This window comes from Scyliorhinus canicula, chromosome 11 (genome assembly GCF_902713615.1).
Source record: "Scyliorhinus canicula chromosome 11, sScyCan1.1, whole genome shotgun sequence".
NCBI lineage: Eukaryota > Metazoa > Chordata > Chondrichthyes > Carcharhiniformes > Scyliorhinidae > Scyliorhinus > Scyliorhinus canicula.
Genome location: NC_052156.1, coordinates 83461469 through 83479527, shown reverse-complemented (window position 1 = coordinate 83479527; position 18059 = coordinate 83461469). Strand labels below are relative to the sequence as shown.

At 44.5% G+C, this 18059-nt stretch overlaps 1 protein-coding gene across 2 annotated transcripts in view; it reads left to right on the top strand.

The window, feature by feature from the left end:
- bap1 (BRCA1 associated protein-1 (ubiquitin carboxy-terminal hydrolase)) overlaps window positions 1-13928 on the top strand; it is an 81230-nt gene extending 67302 nt beyond the window's left edge. For both annotated transcript variants that reach the window (XM_038810801.1, XM_038810802.1), the window contains exons 12-17: window positions 5103-5236; window positions 6335-6786; window positions 10137-10306; window positions 11068-11160; window positions 11667-11739; window positions 13131-13928. In XM_038810801.1, the coding sequence (XP_038666729.1) occupies window positions 5103-5236; window positions 6335-6786; window positions 10137-10306; window positions 11068-11160; window positions 11667-11739; window positions 13131-13264 (1056 nt within the window). In that variant the 3' untranslated portion in view covers window positions 13265-13928. The remainder of the gene's footprint in view (window positions 1-5102; window positions 5237-6334; window positions 6787-10136; window positions 10307-11067; window positions 11161-11666; window positions 11740-13130) is intronic.
- Window positions 13929-18059: the final 4131 nt, after the last annotated feature.

Here is an 18059-nt window from a genome sequence, read left to right as displayed (position 1 = left end):
AGGGTCTTGGGCATGGGGGTGCCAGGTTGCTGAGGGTGTGTTTTGGAGGACGACGAGGCTCTGGCAGGGGTCACCGGGCTAGCAAATGGGAGTGTGGTGGGGGAGGAGCCGCAATCAATGGATCTGATTGGACAGGTTTTGATGGACCTGGGAGGTGTAAATAGTAGGGGGAGGGGATCGATACCAGGTGAGGTGTTTTCATGAGGACGTGGTTGGGGGGCATTCTGGGAAAGGGGCGTGAGGGTTGACGGTGACTAAAGGAGTGGGCGGGTCCTGCCAGATGGTCAGGGCCTGGGGTAGTGGTGATGGCGGATAGAAGGGGGGAGTGAGAGGCCCCCAATCAGAATAGTGATGTGGCACATGAGAGGGTTGGGGGGAACGATGAAGAGGGTGAAAGTTTTCCTTCACTTGGAAGAGTTTGAAAGCTGATGTGGTGATGCTGCAAGAGACCGATCTGAGGGTGAAGGACCAGATGAGGCTCAGGAAGGGCTGGGTGAGCCAAGTGTTTCATTTGGGATTTGATAGCAGGGCCCAGGGGTAGGCAAGTCGATGAAGTTTAAGATGGTGATCAGGGGGTAGGTACGTGATTGTAACAGGTGCACTGGAGGGAAGTTGGTGGCGTTGGTAAGCACATATGCCCTCAATTAGGATGGTGCAGGGCTCATGAAGAAAATGCTGGCTGTCATTCTGAATCTGGATACCCATGAGTTGATTTAGGGGGGGATTGGAACACAGTGCTGGAACCGAGGGTGGACAGGTCCCAGGTGCGTTTGCTGACCCAGTCGGTGAGGGGGGTGGGGGCTGAAGGCTGGGCTTATGAGGGAGATAGGAGGGGTTGACCCATGGAGGTTTTTGCACATTCGTTTTTGTCCCCGGTGCACAAGATGTTCTCGAGGATTGATTTTTTTATGGTGGGGAACGGGCTGTTAGTTGGCGTATACGGCAATTGGGATTTCAGATCATGCTCCACATCGGATGGACGTGGTCCTGGTGAAGGGTCTGGCTCAGAAGCCGGGGTGGAGGCTGGATGTGGGATTGTTGGCGGACCAGAGTTTCTGTGATAGGATGGGGAAGATGATTGAGGAGTATGTGAGATTTAACTACTGGGAAGTCTCACTGTTGATGGTTTGGGAGACTCTGAAGGCAGTGGTGAGGTGGGGTGGGGGGGTGATTTTGTTTAAGGCTAAGGTGGATAAGGAGGAGAGGGAGGTATCCCAATGATTGACTGAAGAGATCTTGGAAGTGAAAGGGAGGTATGCGGGGGACCTGGACCCGGGACTCCTGGTGAAGAGGGAGGAGTTGAAGGCAAGGTTAGGACTGCTGTCCATGGGGAAAGCAATGCGTCAGCGGAGAAAGGTGAAGGGCGATGTCTATGAATATGGGGAGAAGGCCGGTTGTATGTTGGCAGGTCGGCTCCGTAGGCAAGCTGTGGCGAGGGAGATAGTTTGGGTTCAGGGTAGGGGAGACGAGCTGGTGGTGGCCCTGGAGCGGATTAACAAGATGTTTGAGAAATTTTATGGAGACTTGTATAAGTCAGAACCATCAGAAGATGAGTAAGAGAAGAGGGAGTTTTTTGGGGGTGGCTAGAGTTTCTGAGGTTGGGTGAAGTGGAGAAGACGGGGCTGGAGGAGTCGGTGGGGGTAGCGGACGTGAAGGTGGCATTAGGGAAAATGCAGGCGGGGAAGGCGGCAAAGCCGGTTGGGTTTTCAGTTCAATTTTACAAGAAATTGAAGGACAAAGTGGCGTCTTTGCTGGTGGAAAAATTTGAGGTAGCGATGGTCGGGGAGATCTTGCCAGAAACAATGGGACAGGCCTCCATCTCGTTGTTGCTTAAAAAGGATAAGGACCCCGTGGAGTGTGGGCCGTACAGGCCTATATCTCTGCTGAATATGGGTGGCAAGATATTGGCAAAGGTGCTGGTGCTAAGGTTGGAGGTGTGCCTTTCATTTATCCTTTCACGGTTTATGGCTGTTGCTGATGAAGTTGAAGGTGGTGGTTGGGGTGGCAATCAAGTGGGCTGCTTTGTCCTGGATGGTGTCAAACATCTTGAGTGTTGGAGCTGCACTCATTCAGGCAAGTGCAGAGTATTCCATTACACTCCTGACTTGCACCTTGTAGATGGTGGACAGGCTTTGGGGACTTAGGAGATGAGTTACTTTCCGCAGAATTCCCAACCTCTGACTTGTTCTTGTAGCTACAATATTTATATGGCTGGTTCAGTTCAGTTTCTGGTTAATGGTAACCCTCAAGAAGTTGATGGTGGAGGATTCAGTAATGGCAATGCCATTGAATGTCTTTTTTTAAATGTATTTTACTCCAAACTTATATAAAAAGTTACAAAACATAAACAATTCGGGAAGCGAGCTCCCCAACACACAACTATACAGTTTGTACAAATTTTCCTCTTTTTTTGTAACTCTCCTCCCCCCGTGACGAACAACTTCTCAAACACGGCCATGAATATCCCCCACCTTGCCTCGAAGTCCTCCGCTGAACCCCTGAGTTTGTATTTGATCTTTTTGAGCCAAAGAAAGTCATGTAAGACCCCAGCCAGGTCGCTATCCCCGGTGGCGATGCCGACTGCCACTCCAATAAAATTCTTCGCCCGGCAATCAGAGAGGTGAAGGCCACAACATCGGCCTTCGTCCCCTCCATCAGCTCCAGCTTCTTCGATATCCCAAATATCGCCACTAAAGGGTCCGGCTCAAAATCCTCCCCCACTATCCTTGTTGGCGCCGTGAACACTCCTGCCCAGAATCCCTCCAACTTTTCGCAGCTCCAGAACATTTGTATGTGATTCGCTGGTCCTCGCCCACACGTCTCACACTCGTCTGCCACTCCACGGAAGAACCCAGTCATTCTTGCCCAAGTCATATGTACCTGGGTACTACCTTGAACTGTATCAGACTCATCTTAAGTCTTCCAGATTCAGATCCCTCACCTTAAGCAGCCGCACTTCTCTCCACATCCTATACATACCATCTAACCCCACCCGGCTCAAAGCTGTGGTTTTCGTGCAGCAGCGCCAACACCAGCACCCCTTCTATCCTGAAATGCCACCTCAGCTGTTTCCTGACCTTTACTGTGGACTGCACCACCGGACTCTTCTCATATTTCCTTGGCGCCGTTGGCAGTGCCGCCGTCACCAGAGCCCTCAAGCTGGACCCGCTCCAGAATTCTTCCTCCATCCTAACTTATTCTGCCCCCTGTCCTTCCCACCACTGCCTCACCTTCTCCACGTTCGCCACCCAGTGATAGTTCAGCAGGTTCGGCAACGCCAACCCTCCCTTCTGCCTCTTTCTCTGTAACCCATGGCACCTTCTTCCCTGCCCATACAAAGTCTGAGATAATCATATCCAGATTTTGAAAGAAGGTCTTCGGTACAAAGATCCGAAGTGTCTGGAATATGAACAGGAACCCCGGCAGAAGTTCATCTTCACCTCCCAGATTGCCAGAGTCAGGTGCAATCTGTCCCACCTCTTCAGATCCTCCCTGATCTCCTCCACCAGCTTCATTAGATTCCATTTATGTAGCATCGCCCATTCCCTCACTACCTGACTCCCCGGCTATCTAAGCCTCTCTCTGGGCAACTTGAATGGCAGCCCCCCCTAGGTTGACTCGCTGACCCAACTCGTTCACCGGGAACACTTCACTTTTCCCTACATTTAGCTTGTATCCTGAGAACGCCCCAAACTTCCCCAACAGGCCCATGATCCTCTCCATCCACTCCAACGGGTCCGGTACATACAATAGTAGGTCATCCGTGTATAGTGACACACGATGCTCCCTTCGTCCCCTCGTAATCCCTGGCACTCTGTCAACCCCCTAAGAGCCATTGCCAGAGGCTCTATAGTCAGCGCAAACAACAACGGCGACAGCGGGCACCCTTGCCTTGTTCCCCTGTGCAGTACAAATTTTCGTGAGCCCATATTGTTGGTCTCTGCACTCGCATATAACAGGCACACCCATGCCACAAACTTTGGCCCAAACCTGAACCTTCCCAGGACCTCAAACAGGTACATAGAACATAAAGTACATAAGGCGGCCATTCGGCCCATCGAGTCTGCACTGACCCACTTAAGCCCTAACTTCCACCCTATCCCCGTAACCCAATAACTCAATAACCCCCCCTAACCTTGTTGATCACTAAGGGCAATCTATCATGGCCAATCCACCTACCCTGCACGCCTTTGGACTGTGGGAGGAAACTGGAGCGCCTGGAGGAAACCCACATAGACACGGTGAGAATGTGCAGACTCCGTGCAGACTCCGCACAGACAGTGACCCAAGGGGGAATCGAACCTGGGACCCTGGCGCGGTGAAGCCACAGTGCTAGCCACTTGTGCTACCGTGCTGCCCCTTAGCGCCACTCCACCTGGTCAAATGCCTTTTCTGCATCTATGGACAGTACCTGAGTTCTCGACAGGGTCATAATAATGTTTAACAGCCTCCTTATATTACTAGAAAGCTGCCTGCCCTTTACGAAGCCTGTTTGATCCTCTGCAGCCACCTCTGGGACACAACCTTCCATCCTTCCCACCACTAATTTAGTCGGCACTTTCACATCCGTATTTAACAGCGATATGGGCCTATACGACTCACATTCCAACGGAATGCCATTGAATGTCATGGGGAAATGGTTGGATTCTCTCTTGTTGGATATGGTCATTGCCTGCCACTTGTGTGATGCGAATGTTACTTGCCACTTATCAGCTTAAACCATAATGTTGTCCAGGTCTTGTTGCATATGACCACAGGCGCTTCTGTATCTGAGCAGTCATGAATGGTTCTGAACATTCTGCAATCATCGACAAGCATCCCCACTTCTGACCTTATGATAGTAATCCTTCAATCAGCATTACTAAGGCAGATTATCTGATCATTATCACATTGTTGTTGTGGGAGTTTGATGTGTGGAAATTGGCTGTCGCCACTACATTCCAACAGTGGCTACACTTCAAAAGTATTATTTGGCTGTGAAGTGCAAAGTTCTGAAGTGCTGGAAAGCGCTATATAAATGTAAGTCTTAACCCCAGTATGAGCAAACGGGATGTTTCAGCTTAGTAGTCAGGTCAGTTGTTACCACTTGTCACTTTCCACAGGAAGAGGAAGACCTTGCATCTGGTGTTGGTCGTAGCCGACTGCCCAACCCCCAGCATCACCGTTACTCGGACAATGATGATGAGTACGATGAGGAAGAGGAGGAAGATTGTCAGAACACCAACACAGCTATCAGGTCAGTCCAGTACATAATCAGTTCTCAGGGATTCAGCTCCCGAAAGGTATCATGGACTGTTGGTAGCATACTGCAGCAGGGAGTCACCACATTCAGAAGAGGAGAAGCCAGGCAGAAAACAGGGGGAAAGGTCAGGTCAGTGGTTCTGCTGTCAGTTAGTGATCGTCAGGTCATTCATACAGTCATTATGTAAAATACCCCCAACATATTCCCCCTTTGACTTGATTGATAAATAAACTAGTTTAGGGATTGAACTGAACTGTATAGAGCAAGAAGATCTCAGGTTTAATTCTAGCCATGTATGCAATTAGTGATGTCAACCAGAAAAATGGATGCTACAGTTGGTCAGGGTGAAGGATCAGAAAATTCAGTGAGGATTCTCACTCCTTACTGCTGAAAACCCCACGTATGAATGACAAAAGAATGGACTTGGTTGTGAGGTCTCTCGTAGTCAAATTGCTTACTGACCCTTACCAGCTATGTTCACATATGGACATATGGTGTCTATTATTTAGTGAGCTCATCTATCAGAGCCTCGCCCCGCTCCAGAACATAAGCCCACATCTGCTTCCTTTCCTGCGCCCACTCATGCTGGGGGCAGATTGCACAGAATGTCCTTCACCCTACAATGCCACATCCATTCTTACTGTTAATTGCCTGAATAATGAGTTTTGGCAGGCTGTTCAACCCAGTGGACATTAGAACAAAGCCCCAAACTGTTCACAGCCAATCATAGCCAATATGGCAGAATGTTACAGGATAGTCATTCGGAATAAGAAACCTGACTGCAGTCCTGACCTCTAGGCAACAAAGACAACTGTATCTCTGCACAAATTAGGGGTGAAACCTGGAAACTTTAAGGTGCCAGACCCACACTAGTCAATAGTACATCTATTGAATATTCAGAGATCCTTGACATGGCTTTGGCTCAATACCTATATGGTCACATACTCATCCAGCCCTTGGCTGATTGTTGGTGTAGTTACAACCTAACCAAGTTATTGAGCATGTTGTATGCAAGTGTAATATGTTTAAGCTATTTGCTGCATTGTCTCAACATCATGCAAAATATATTTCCTTTTTGTTCTTTATGTGCAGGTATAAAAAGAAGAATCATCTGTTACAGGAGCAACGATCCAGCAAGCAGCTCTCCCTTCTGCAGCCCAACACTATCAACGTGCTTACTGAGAAGTTAAAGGAATCCCAGAAAGACTTGTCGATTCCTCTTTCCATAAAAACCATTGGCGGTGGCGTTTCTGCCCATTCCCAGCCTTCTCCAACCCCCAGCAACGAGAGTACAGACACCGCCTCAGAGATCGGAAGTGCTTTCAACTCTCCACTCCGTTCTCCTATCCGTTCAGCCAACCCCACCCGTCCTTCGAGCCCAGTCACTTCCCACATCTCCAAAGTACTGTTTGGGGAAGAGGAAAGTCTGTCCCGAGTGGACTGTATGCGTTACAACCGAGCTGTACGTGACCTTGGGCCAGTTGTTAGCACAAACCTATTGCACCTGGGAGATGAAGGAATGCTGCAAACCCTCGGAATCACAGGTAGGAGCTAGATGATGAGAGGTTATGGAGACATGGTGAAGTCTTGCAATGAGAAAGATAAGAACAGGAGTGGACCATTTAGCCCCTTACGTCTGTTCCTCTGTTCAGTGATATTGTGGCTTATCTGTGAAGGGACTCCCATAACCTCACCTTTGGCCCATGTCCCGTAATATCTTTTATGAACAAATAATATCATTTTGGTTTGAAAATTAACAATTTGATCTTGCATCAATTGCCAATAGCGGAAGAGAGTTTCACACTTCCACCACCCTTTGTGCATAGACGTGTTTCCCAATTTTAACTCCTGCGGGGTCTGGCTCTAATTTTTAGACTATGCCTCCTAGTCCTAGACACCCAACCAGGGGAAACAGTTTCTCTCTACCCTGGTGCAGTGAGTATCTGTCCCATTGAGACCAGGAAAATCCCCGTCTCTAGATTCTACCAAACTAGCTGAGCTCAGCATAATAATTACCCTCAGTGTCCCCAGTATTGAGAGTGAAGAAATTGAGCAATGATCCCATTCACTTTACAAAGCACCTCTTTCGTTTCATATTTCATTGTCCCGCTGCACACATGTGTAAGGACAGATTATATTCCAACTATAAGAAAGTAACAAGGAAGTGTGCACTTGTATAGCACCCTGTCACATCCTCATGGTGTCTGAAAATGCTACATTGTTGTTATGTAACCAAAATGTTGGCCATGAACACAGAAACACCAAATATGACATAAGACCAGTTTATAGTTGTGCTGGTTAAAGCAGGGAATTCCTTGCTCTCCTTCGAACAATATCTTCTTAATTCCTTACGTCTTGAAGTTAAAGACTGAATAAATTGCACCTTCCATTTTGAAGTTCCAGCCTATGTGTTTGCTCAAACCCTGGAGTGGGGTTTGAACCCTCAACCCCCTGACTAAGAGGTAAAAGTGCTATCAACTGAGCCTTGAGTCAAGATATGCTTGGGTTGCCTACAAACATCATGGGGATATGGTGATATTTGGTAAAATGGCCACTGCATTGTTGGCACTGCTGGAGTCATGAACCCCTGCAAGAGTCAGCGCCTTTAAGAGAGGTTAGGGAAAAAAATTAGGTCAACGCCTTCAGGAGATGTTCGGAAAAGAAACTGGAGTTTGAAACCAGGAGAGATGAGAAAGAAACTGGGAGAAAGTAATGGGTCGTCACTTTTAAGAGTTGGGGAACACTGTAAATAATCATTTATGTACATCCACTGAAAGAGCGACTCGTTTGTAGCACAACATCACTATGATTTTAATTGTTTTGCCAGTATTGATGTAAAGCTAATCGATTTGTCACATTGACAAGGCACCAGTTTGTCCCCATTTTTACTGCAGCTAAGACTCCCTGGCCTCCGTGAGATAGGTTTTGATTAAAAGATCGACCGAAACACAGCTTTTGCAAACTGTCGATGGCATAGCTTCAAGTCTCAAATAAGGTGGAACTACTCACATGGTAATGCTGGATTTCTCAAAAACCTTTGACAAAGTTCCTCATGAAAAGCTCTTGTTCAAACTCCATTATTATGGAAAGGGGCAGCACAGTGGCGCAGTGGCACTGCTGTCTCACGGCGCCGAGGTCCCAGGTTCGATCCCGGCTCTGGGTCACTGTCCGTGTGGAGTTTGCTCATTCTCCCTGTCTTTGCGTGGGTTTTACCCACACAACCGAAAGATGTGTAGGGTAGGTGGGTTGGCCACGCTAAATTGCCCCTTAATTAGAAAAATAAATTGGGTACTCTTATTAAAAAAAATTTTTTTTTTAATGTTTTTACATTATTATGGAATCAAGGGAACGTTATTAAATTGGATCCAGTACCTTCTTAGCAACAGAAGACAAAAGAGTTAGGTGTGATGGCGAATCATCTCCAAGAGATTTCCTCCCCGGAGTGTCGCAGGAAACTGTGTTGGGACCTTTACTATTCTCGACATACATAAATGGCCTTCCCAACAAGTTAAAAAAACAGGATGCACTTATTTGCAGATGACTGCAAGGTTTACATATCAGGGAAAAATCAAAATCATATCAGTCCATTGCAAGATGATCTTTGGAAATTGCAAAAACAGCAGGACCAATGGAAGATGGCATTCAATGCCAAAAATGCTCTTTCATGCACATCACCAAAAAATGATCCACCAACAGATAATAAGTTCTGTAGTCATGTTCTCCAGCAGGTAAATAAACAATCATACCGTGAGTGTCATCTTAAAAAACAATCTTCAAAGAGGATTCCACATTCAGCAGATAACATCCAAAGCAAACAGGCTTCTTGGATTTCTGAAATGGAATCTTTGGCAACAGAAATATCATAGCTATGGCTTACCAAAAATATGTTCACCCAATCCTGGAATATGTAAGTTGTGTGTGGGAGCCTTGTATGATGAGATATAAATAAGACTGAAAAGCGATCCAAAGACAGAAGCATGTTCCTGCATGAATCAGTATGGTAAAGACACCAGTCACAAGCTTGATCAAAGATTTGGAATGGGAACCACTACAGCAAAGAAAGGAGTACAAATATGCTTACCATGTTCTATAAAATATGGAATGGGCTGGTGGGAATTGACAGAAGCAAGTACCTACTGCCCTCCAGCAATGACAAAATACGAGGCAGCCATCCACACAAACTATAAAGACCATTTTTTTCCAAGACAGCGTAGCAACAAACTTTCTTCCCAAGGATAATTCCACAAAGGAACAAGCTGACAATGGAAATAGTCACAGCCCCATCACTCAATCTTCAAAACCCAGTTTTAGATTATTTCCATTTATAAGTTTTTCTTATCTGACCACCAAATCAGCCAAGTCATGTCTGGTTCACCTGGCGCTAACCACATAAATGTTGGCGAAATAAGGATGTTAGTCTGTGATACCAACACAGCCAAAGCACTTTGTTAGTCTCCGTCACTTTTTATTACGTCCCTCTCTACACTGATCTCAAGATATACCGATCTCAAAATATTCTATGATAATTATTGTACCAAAATAGGTAGCAAAATACAAACAGCTTACTGATCGACTAGCCAAGTGCAAATGGGGAACCAATGAGAGGAACAAGTATCCAGTTCCTATCCCAGGAGGTTTTCTTTTTTAGACTCTTGGATTATGCTATTGTGTGATCAGACACTGGATAGTGTCAGCACACTCTTGAATGTAAGATCTTACTGGTAGGTGTAACCAGCAGTGCAGAACACACTAGAATATTTAAATCCAAATTTATAACAGCCCTATAATTTGTGGTTGACATTCCTTGATGTTCAGTTTCAAATGTTTAGGAAAAGGTCTATTAACTGCTATATGACCATAATTTAATTTTTACCTATCACCTCTTTGGTTACAGACCAGCAGAAAACAGACTCCATTAAAAGCTCACCATTGCCTCACAGTGTGGAGAGGTCCACAGAAGTCAAAATGGAGGATGGAAAAGACTCCCTGGGGTCCTGTGACAGGAAGGAGAAATTTCTAGGTGGAAGCAATGAGCAAAATATGGCAGAAAAGTATTCCCCCAAGGTGAGTGACTGACCATCATTGCAATAAATGGAAGGATTCAGATAGATAGGAAGATGATTGCACTGTGTGGTTCTGAGCTATATGACAAAGAATGTCTCGGGTTTCATCTTCACTCTATACAGAATCAGGTGCAGGGGCAGAGCTAAGGATCATACAGTTAATCTCACCAGGTTAGGTAGAGGTGAGGTTAACCAGGATTCCTGCACCTGATGCTATCTGTAAATCTTGTTGGATAGTGGATATTGGTTAAGAGCAACAGGCCTTGGTAACGGAAGATTGCTGGCACCTATGAACTAAACTCCATCAACTTCAACAGGGGAGAAAGCAGGAGAAAACTAGTTAAATGCCAAAGATAGCGCTGCTGCAGATGATTGCCTGGCACACCCTTTTTATTTGGGATGGCAAGAGCCCTGTGTTGCTGTGTTGACTTTCTAGTTGCCACAATAATTACATTGATCCCATTGCTGCTGTCTCCTGCAGGCACAGTTCTGAACAGCTACAGTGGATCCGGAAAAGAGAGCTCACCTCTCTTTTCAATGACAATCAATGAATAAACAGGACCAAATCACAATTACCTCAGGAGCTGAAAAAAGACACGTTCAATGAAAAACACAAGTTTCAACAATTTTATTTCTAATTATTTACACTTTCCCTCTTAGCAGCAAGTGAGAAACAGAGAGATAGTGTACTGTTTATTGTTAGCTAACTTCTTTCTGGAAAACTAGCCGCTGTCCTCTCTACCAGTGTTTGTGTTTTTCCAGGAGCTGCTGGCTTTACTGAAGTGTGTGGAGGCCGAGATCTCTAACTGTGAGGTATGCCTCAAGGAGGAGGTGGAAAAGCGCAAGAAATACAAGGTGAATAGAAATGATACCTGATCTCTCTCTCTCTCTGTCCCCCTCACTTCCACTGAATAAATACACTGCTTGACACCAATCAATTTATACCATCCGACACTTTCTTCAATGACCAATGAGAAAGGTGTTTTCTTGGATCTCTGATCCAGCACGAGTCACGTTGCTGATAGTGGATATTTGGAGAACATTTGATTTTGTAACACAGAACAGCCAGTAGACCCCCATTTTGGACCATACCCAAATTTGTTTTCAGTTGGTCTATTGGAAAGAAATTGGGCAGGAGTGGCCTAACATCCTTCTTGATGTTATGTGAAGAGAAAAACTGAAGTAAGAATGAGAAGGAGAATAAGTGCTGGGTCTGTAGTTGAAGCTGCTCTGAGCTGTACTGATGGCCATTAGATAGGATGTTGCTGGACATCTACGTATTAAATTGTCACCCATTTATTTGTTTTACAAACCTTTTATAAGCAGTTTCTCTGTGAAATTTTTGTGTTACTTTTGAGCAGATTGATGATCAGCGAAGAACCCACAATTACGATGAGTTTATCTGTACATTCATCTCTATGCTGTCTCAAGAAGGTAAGGGACAGTTTTCCAAAGCCTTTGAGGCCATTTGAGTTTCTTTTCAATTGGGAACAGCATTACGACATCATATTGGGGATGGTCAGCTCTAGCCTGATCTGCCTTTTTGTATAGAAGTATCTGGTATGTTGCAGTCTCAACACTTTTGTATCTTCAAGGTTGCACTTTATGGGACTAATCCCAGACTTAGTACATGCAGTTGGAGTTATTACAAGCTGTGTTTTTTTAATTAACAAGTTAATTGAGTCATCTTTCTGCTTTTGATAGAGTGAGACCACATTGTGCAAGAGTCACTTACTCCCTTTCTCGACCCAGGCACATACTCAGGAGGGTCTATTAGCAAGTATTGACAGTTAAATTTAATTGCTTCATGGTAGCAAGGGATTTGGCCTTCTACCCTGGACTCAAGACCAGTCCAGATACCTTGAAAATTCCTCCCACAGCTGCCCTTTGCTGGCTATACTGGAATTGGTCTTTGGTCCTCATTGTAGAACAATCCAACTTGAGAGGGTCTCTAATTGACTAGTTTGGGAGTTTGGAAAATGATATGAAGGGTGTTCCTTGGACAGCAGTTACTGAGTAAGTGAACACTTTGTGTGCAACCTGAGAATATTGACTGCAAAAATCAGATTGTGAGGGGCAGCACGGTGGCGCAGTGGTTAGCACTGCTGCCTCATAGCGCCGAGGACCCAGGTTCGATCCTGGCCCCGGGTCACTGTCCGTGTGGAGTTTGCACTTTCTGCTCGTGTCTGCGTGGGTCTCACCCCCACACCCCAAAAAGATGTGCAGGGTAGGTGAATTGTTCACGCTAAATTGCCCCTTAATTGGAAAAAAGAATTGGGTGCTCTAAATGTATATGTTTTTAAAAAGAAATCAGATTGTGTTTCAGTCCCCTAGTGCTAAAAATCCTCTATCTAATGATCACTGAATTTAAAGGAAACCCACGGAGCAATCTTAATTTTGACAGCCCCTAACTGTGAATGTTGTTGGAAATTAAATGATGGAATTAGGAAACCTGCAAACAAGTCCTTAAAGTAGGTCAAAGCCACTTAAATGGTCTGCAGGTAATGCCATGTTAGCAACCAAGCTTATGCGGAGTGTGTAAATAAAAATGAGAGCTAATTCTTGAAATGGAAACCCTCCTTTTCATGCTCCTCATTCCAGACTGAACATTTTGTATGTAGCTTGATGTCATTATTGTTCAAAATTAGATGGATTGTGCTTTGGGTAGACTGGGAAAAACCATGCTGCTGGCCATAGGGGGATGTTTCTGAAAGTGAAATGGAAAGGTTACTTGAGCAAAGTCACCGTTGCTCAAGGTGAGTCCCAATCTAACCGACTAACAGATCTCTGAGTTATTGATTGCTGCTCTCTAATTCTCCCTATAGGAATGCTGGCCAGCCTTGTGGAGCAGAACATCTCCGTGCGGAGGAGACAGGGCGTAAGCATTGGGCGCCTGCACAAACAGCGCAAACCAGACCGGCGGAAACGTTCCCGGCCATACAAAGCTAAGCGGCAGTGACGCTTGCGACCCCACAAATGCCCAGGCACCTGCGCCTTCAGCATCAGACCCATCCCTGCAAGACTGACGAGCAGCTCTTGTTACTGAGGTGTACTGGATTCAGCTGGTAGAGCTGTGCGTTCCCATTACAGACACTTGACTGGAATGCAAGACAATTACACTAACTTTGGATCTGGTTTGAAAAATTAAACCGTCAACAGTCCAGCAAAACTTAGCAAGGGATCAGCCAATAGTGGGGCCAGTGATATGAAGCAACTGCTTTCCAATAGTGGACCAACCATAGACAGAATCCATGTGCTCTTCCCTGCACTGTTCGATGTTTGCAAGCAGGACAGTACCAATCACATGGGAATTACAACCTTGTTCTGGTCCTCCACTGTCTGAATTTGCTCCATTTATTCTTTTCTCTGCCCTGCACCTTCCAAATTCAAGCTTTCCTCTACATTCCCTGCCGTTTTTGGAAGTGCATTTATATTGGGAATCGATTAAAGGACGACTGGCCACTAACTGACTGAATACCTGAAGGAACTACTGTGCTTGATGTGCGACAAACAAATGTGAGAATAAACAAAGACTATGGAATCAAACCCTATTTATTTGGAGGGTAGCAATTCCAATTTTGAATAAAATGCCGGTTCAAATTAAAGAGCACTTTTTTTAAAAATTGGGTGTAGTCCGTAATCAATTGAAATAGATCTGGACTAAAAGTAGGTGGTTGAAATGGAAAGATAATTTGGTGTAATTATGTTGCTTAAATGTGTGGCTCAGCTCTGGTACTCTGGCACAGCCATTACTATCAAGTGGAAACTAGATTGCAGGCGGTATTACTCAGTGTTTGCATTGGTTCTGCTACTGCACAAACCTGACTGCAATCTCTCTATGGCTGTAATACTGCAAAATTATCCAGCAATATATAATATGACTGACATGATAAAACTATTACACTGCTTATGACACAGAAAATACAGGCCTCAGATTTAATATCTATAATACTGGTCACTAGCACGTAAGATGCAAGTTAGTAACATTTATTATTCCCTCACCAAAACCTTTTCTTCCCAATTACTTACATTATGAAATATATATTTTACTTCCCACAATAGATTTGAACTACCTCCTTAACATGTCTGTCCTTTATAGTGAACAATCGTTCACCATGGCCCAGGTGTGCATAACTGACCAACTCCAGACCCAGTATCTAAAGTCAGTGGATAAAAGCAAATTACTGCGGATGCTGGAATCGGAAACCAAAGAGAAAATGCTGGGAAGTCTCAGCAAGTCTGGCAGCATCTGCAGGGAGAGAAAAGAGCTAACGTTTTGAGTCCGATGTCAAAGCTAACAGACAGAGAAAGTGGGAAATATTTATACTGTGGAGTGAGAATGAAAGATGAGTCATAGCCACAGAAACCCAGGAAACTGGGTGCTAATGGCCACAGATACCAAAGTGAAAGAGTGTAAATGGCAGTCCCCAGTGAGGACAAAATATGTGAAAGGTCAAACAGCAGAGAAACTAACATCAGAGGATGAACTGTAGATGTGGGAGGAGGGGAAGGGGGAAAGCAAAGAGGAGAAAGGTGAAGGATAGGTGGATAAGATGGTGGGGGGGGGGGGGGGGGTAGAATTAAATATATATTAAGAAAGAAAGAAATGGTAAAAGACAGTTAAAATGAAATGAAAACAAATGGGTTGAGGTGGGGTAGAGCTGATCATCTGATCAAGGTGCGCCACCATGCCACCCACCACCTAATTATTCTAATCCCATTTTCCAATACATGGTTCATAGCCTCGTATTGGCATCACAAGTGCACATCTAAATATCTTTTGAATGTTATGAGGGTCTCTGCCTCCCTTTCAGGCAATGAGTTCCAGATTCTCACCATTCTCTGGGTGAAAAGGTTTTTCCTCACAACTCCTCTAAACCTTCAGCCACTTATCTTAAATCTATGCCTCCCGGTTAATGATCCCTCCACCAATGGGAAAAGTTTCTTCCTGTCTACTCGGTCTATGCCCCTAATAGTTTTATACATCTCGATCAACTCCCCCCTCAGTCCCTCCTGCTCCAAGGAAAACAATCCCAGTCTTTCAAAACTCTTCATAGCTAAAACTTAGTTCCTGGAGAATGGTTGAAAGTGGATGATCCCAGTGGTCAGACCTGGGTTCACTTTAGCTTTTGGTATATATACATTGATGAATTGTACTTGGCACAGTGGCAAAATCTGCTTTCAATGCAAGCAGGGAGATTGGCAAACAGTAAGAAGCATTGTGAAAGACTCGAGAAGGCCTCAGACAGAAGAAGCAGGCAGATATAATTTGTTGTGGAGAAGCATTTTGGGAGAAAACCGTGGAATGGTATTATGGATTCAATGAGAGAATAATGTGGATGACAGAGATAACTAAGGTTAGAAGTATATAATTTCCTGGAAGTGTGAGTGCCTGTGCAAAAAACCACCAAAAAGGCCAATAGCATCTTGGTTGGATTGGATTGGTTTATTGTCACGAGTACCGAGGTACAGTGAAAAGTATTTTTCTGCGATTAGCTCAATAGATCATTAAGTACATGGGAAGAAAAGGGAATAAAAGAAAATATATAATAGGGCAACACAAGGGCAATAGGGCAATGTAACTACATAAGCACCAGCATTGGGTGAAGCATAGTGGTGCATAGTGTTAATGAGGTCAGAATAAGAGGGCTGTTTAGGAGTCTGGTAACAGTGGGGTAGAAGCTGTTTTTGAGTCTGTTCATGCGTGTTCTCAGACTTCCATATCTCCTGCTTGATGGAAGAAGTTGGAAGACTGAGTAAGTTGGATGGGAGGGGGGTCTTTGATTATGCTGCCCGCTTTCCCCAGGCAACGGGAGGTGTAGATGCAGTCAATGGATGGGAGGCAGGTTCATGTGATGGACTGGGCAGGCAGTTTAATGGGTTTAATGAGTAGGACTTCCAGTACAAGAATAATGAAGTGATGATTAATTTTACAGAACATTGGTTGGGCAACAGGCAACTGCGAACAATTTTGGCCAGTTTACATTAATATTGGCAGATGTATAATGTAGGTAAATGTGAATTTGTTCACTTAGACAGAAAGAACAGAAAAGCAGTACAGTATTTAAATGGGAAGAGATTGATAAACTTGATGGTACAGAGGGATCTGGGTGTCCATGAATCATGTAAAATTAGTCTGCAGGTACAGCAAATGATTAGGAAGGCAAATGGAATGTTGCCTTTTATTATGTAATATAAAAGTAGGGAAGCCATGCTACAGCTGTTACAGGGTTTTAGTGAGACCACATCTGCAATACTAGGTGTAGTTTTCATCTCCTTATTTAAAGAAAAGATGCAATCGCTTTGGAAGCAGTTCAGCGAAGGTTCACTGGACTCATTCCTGGTCTAAAGAAAGGTGAACAGGTTACGCCTGTACCCATTAGAGTTTTGAAGATTGAGAGGTGATCTAATTGAAATATAGAAGATCCTGAGGGGACTTGACAGGGTGGATGTCCAAATGATGTTCCCGTCACGTGGGGAGATTAAAACTAGGGATATAGTTAAAAATACACGGTCCCCCTCTTAGACAGAGATGAGCGGAAACTTTTTCCTCCAAAGGGTCACTGGTGTGTGGAATTCTCTTCCCCAAGTGTTCAATTTATTCAAGGAAGAGATAGACAAAAGGAGTTGAGGGTAATGGGGCAGACAGGAAAGTGGAGCTGAAACCACAGCCAGACCATCCATGATCTTTGTGAATGGAAGAAATTGAATTTTAGGCCAAATTTAACTTTGAAGGGTGTATGACATGCTAGCCATTTCTGAGACATGGCTGCGAGACAGTTGGGAATGGGAACCAACTTTACCGGGTTATAAGGTCTACAGGAAACTGGAAAGATGGGGAAAATGGTAGAGGATGAGGATTTATCATAATGATTAAGGAGGAAATTATTTCAATAGTAATAAAGGATAAAATTAAAGCAGTGAAGATTTTCTTGATATGATTAAGAAAATAATTTAGGATGAGTGAGAATTGTGTACAGGCCTTCTGGTAGCAGATGTGAAGTAGTAGATTGTCGAAATTAGACAAGCATAAAGCAACGGTAGAATGGTTTTAATGGAGAATTTAAAATTTCATCTAATTGGGGTAAACAGACTAGCATATGTCAAAACGTTGGTGAATATTTTTGTGTGTTTGTTGAGGGGGTAGTATTCTACGAAAGTTTGCCTGAGACCCAACATGGGTCATGCCTTGTTAGATTTACTAATGAACCACATTTAGTGAACAGAATGTGAACATTTATCTAAAAGCTATCATAATACAATCGCGTTCAATATAGTGTTCGAAAGGAGGAATTGCGAAACAGCTACTGAAATTTTCAGCTGATCGGAGAGACCCATTGCGGATTTGTAAAGGGTAGGTCACACTTGATGAATCTGAGTTTGATGAGGTGGGTAAAGGAGTGGACGGAAATATCTATGGGTGTTATTTATATTAACTTCCAGAAAGTATTTGATAAAGACCCTCATTGGTTCAAGTTGAAGCTAACATGATTGAATGCAAATTATTGACCTGGTTTGAAAATCAGCTGAATTACAGGAGAGAGAATAAGGCAGATGCTCTAATTGGCAAAACGTAGCCTCCCACAAAGATCTTTGTATTCCTGCATGGGACGGGGGCATTGCTGACAAGGTCCAGGTAGATGTCACATTTTGGTTGTATAAAGCCCTAGTTCGACCACACAGACAGTGTACAGTTCTGGGAACCACATCTCAGGAAGGATATAATAGCCTTGGAGGGAGCGCAACGTAGATTC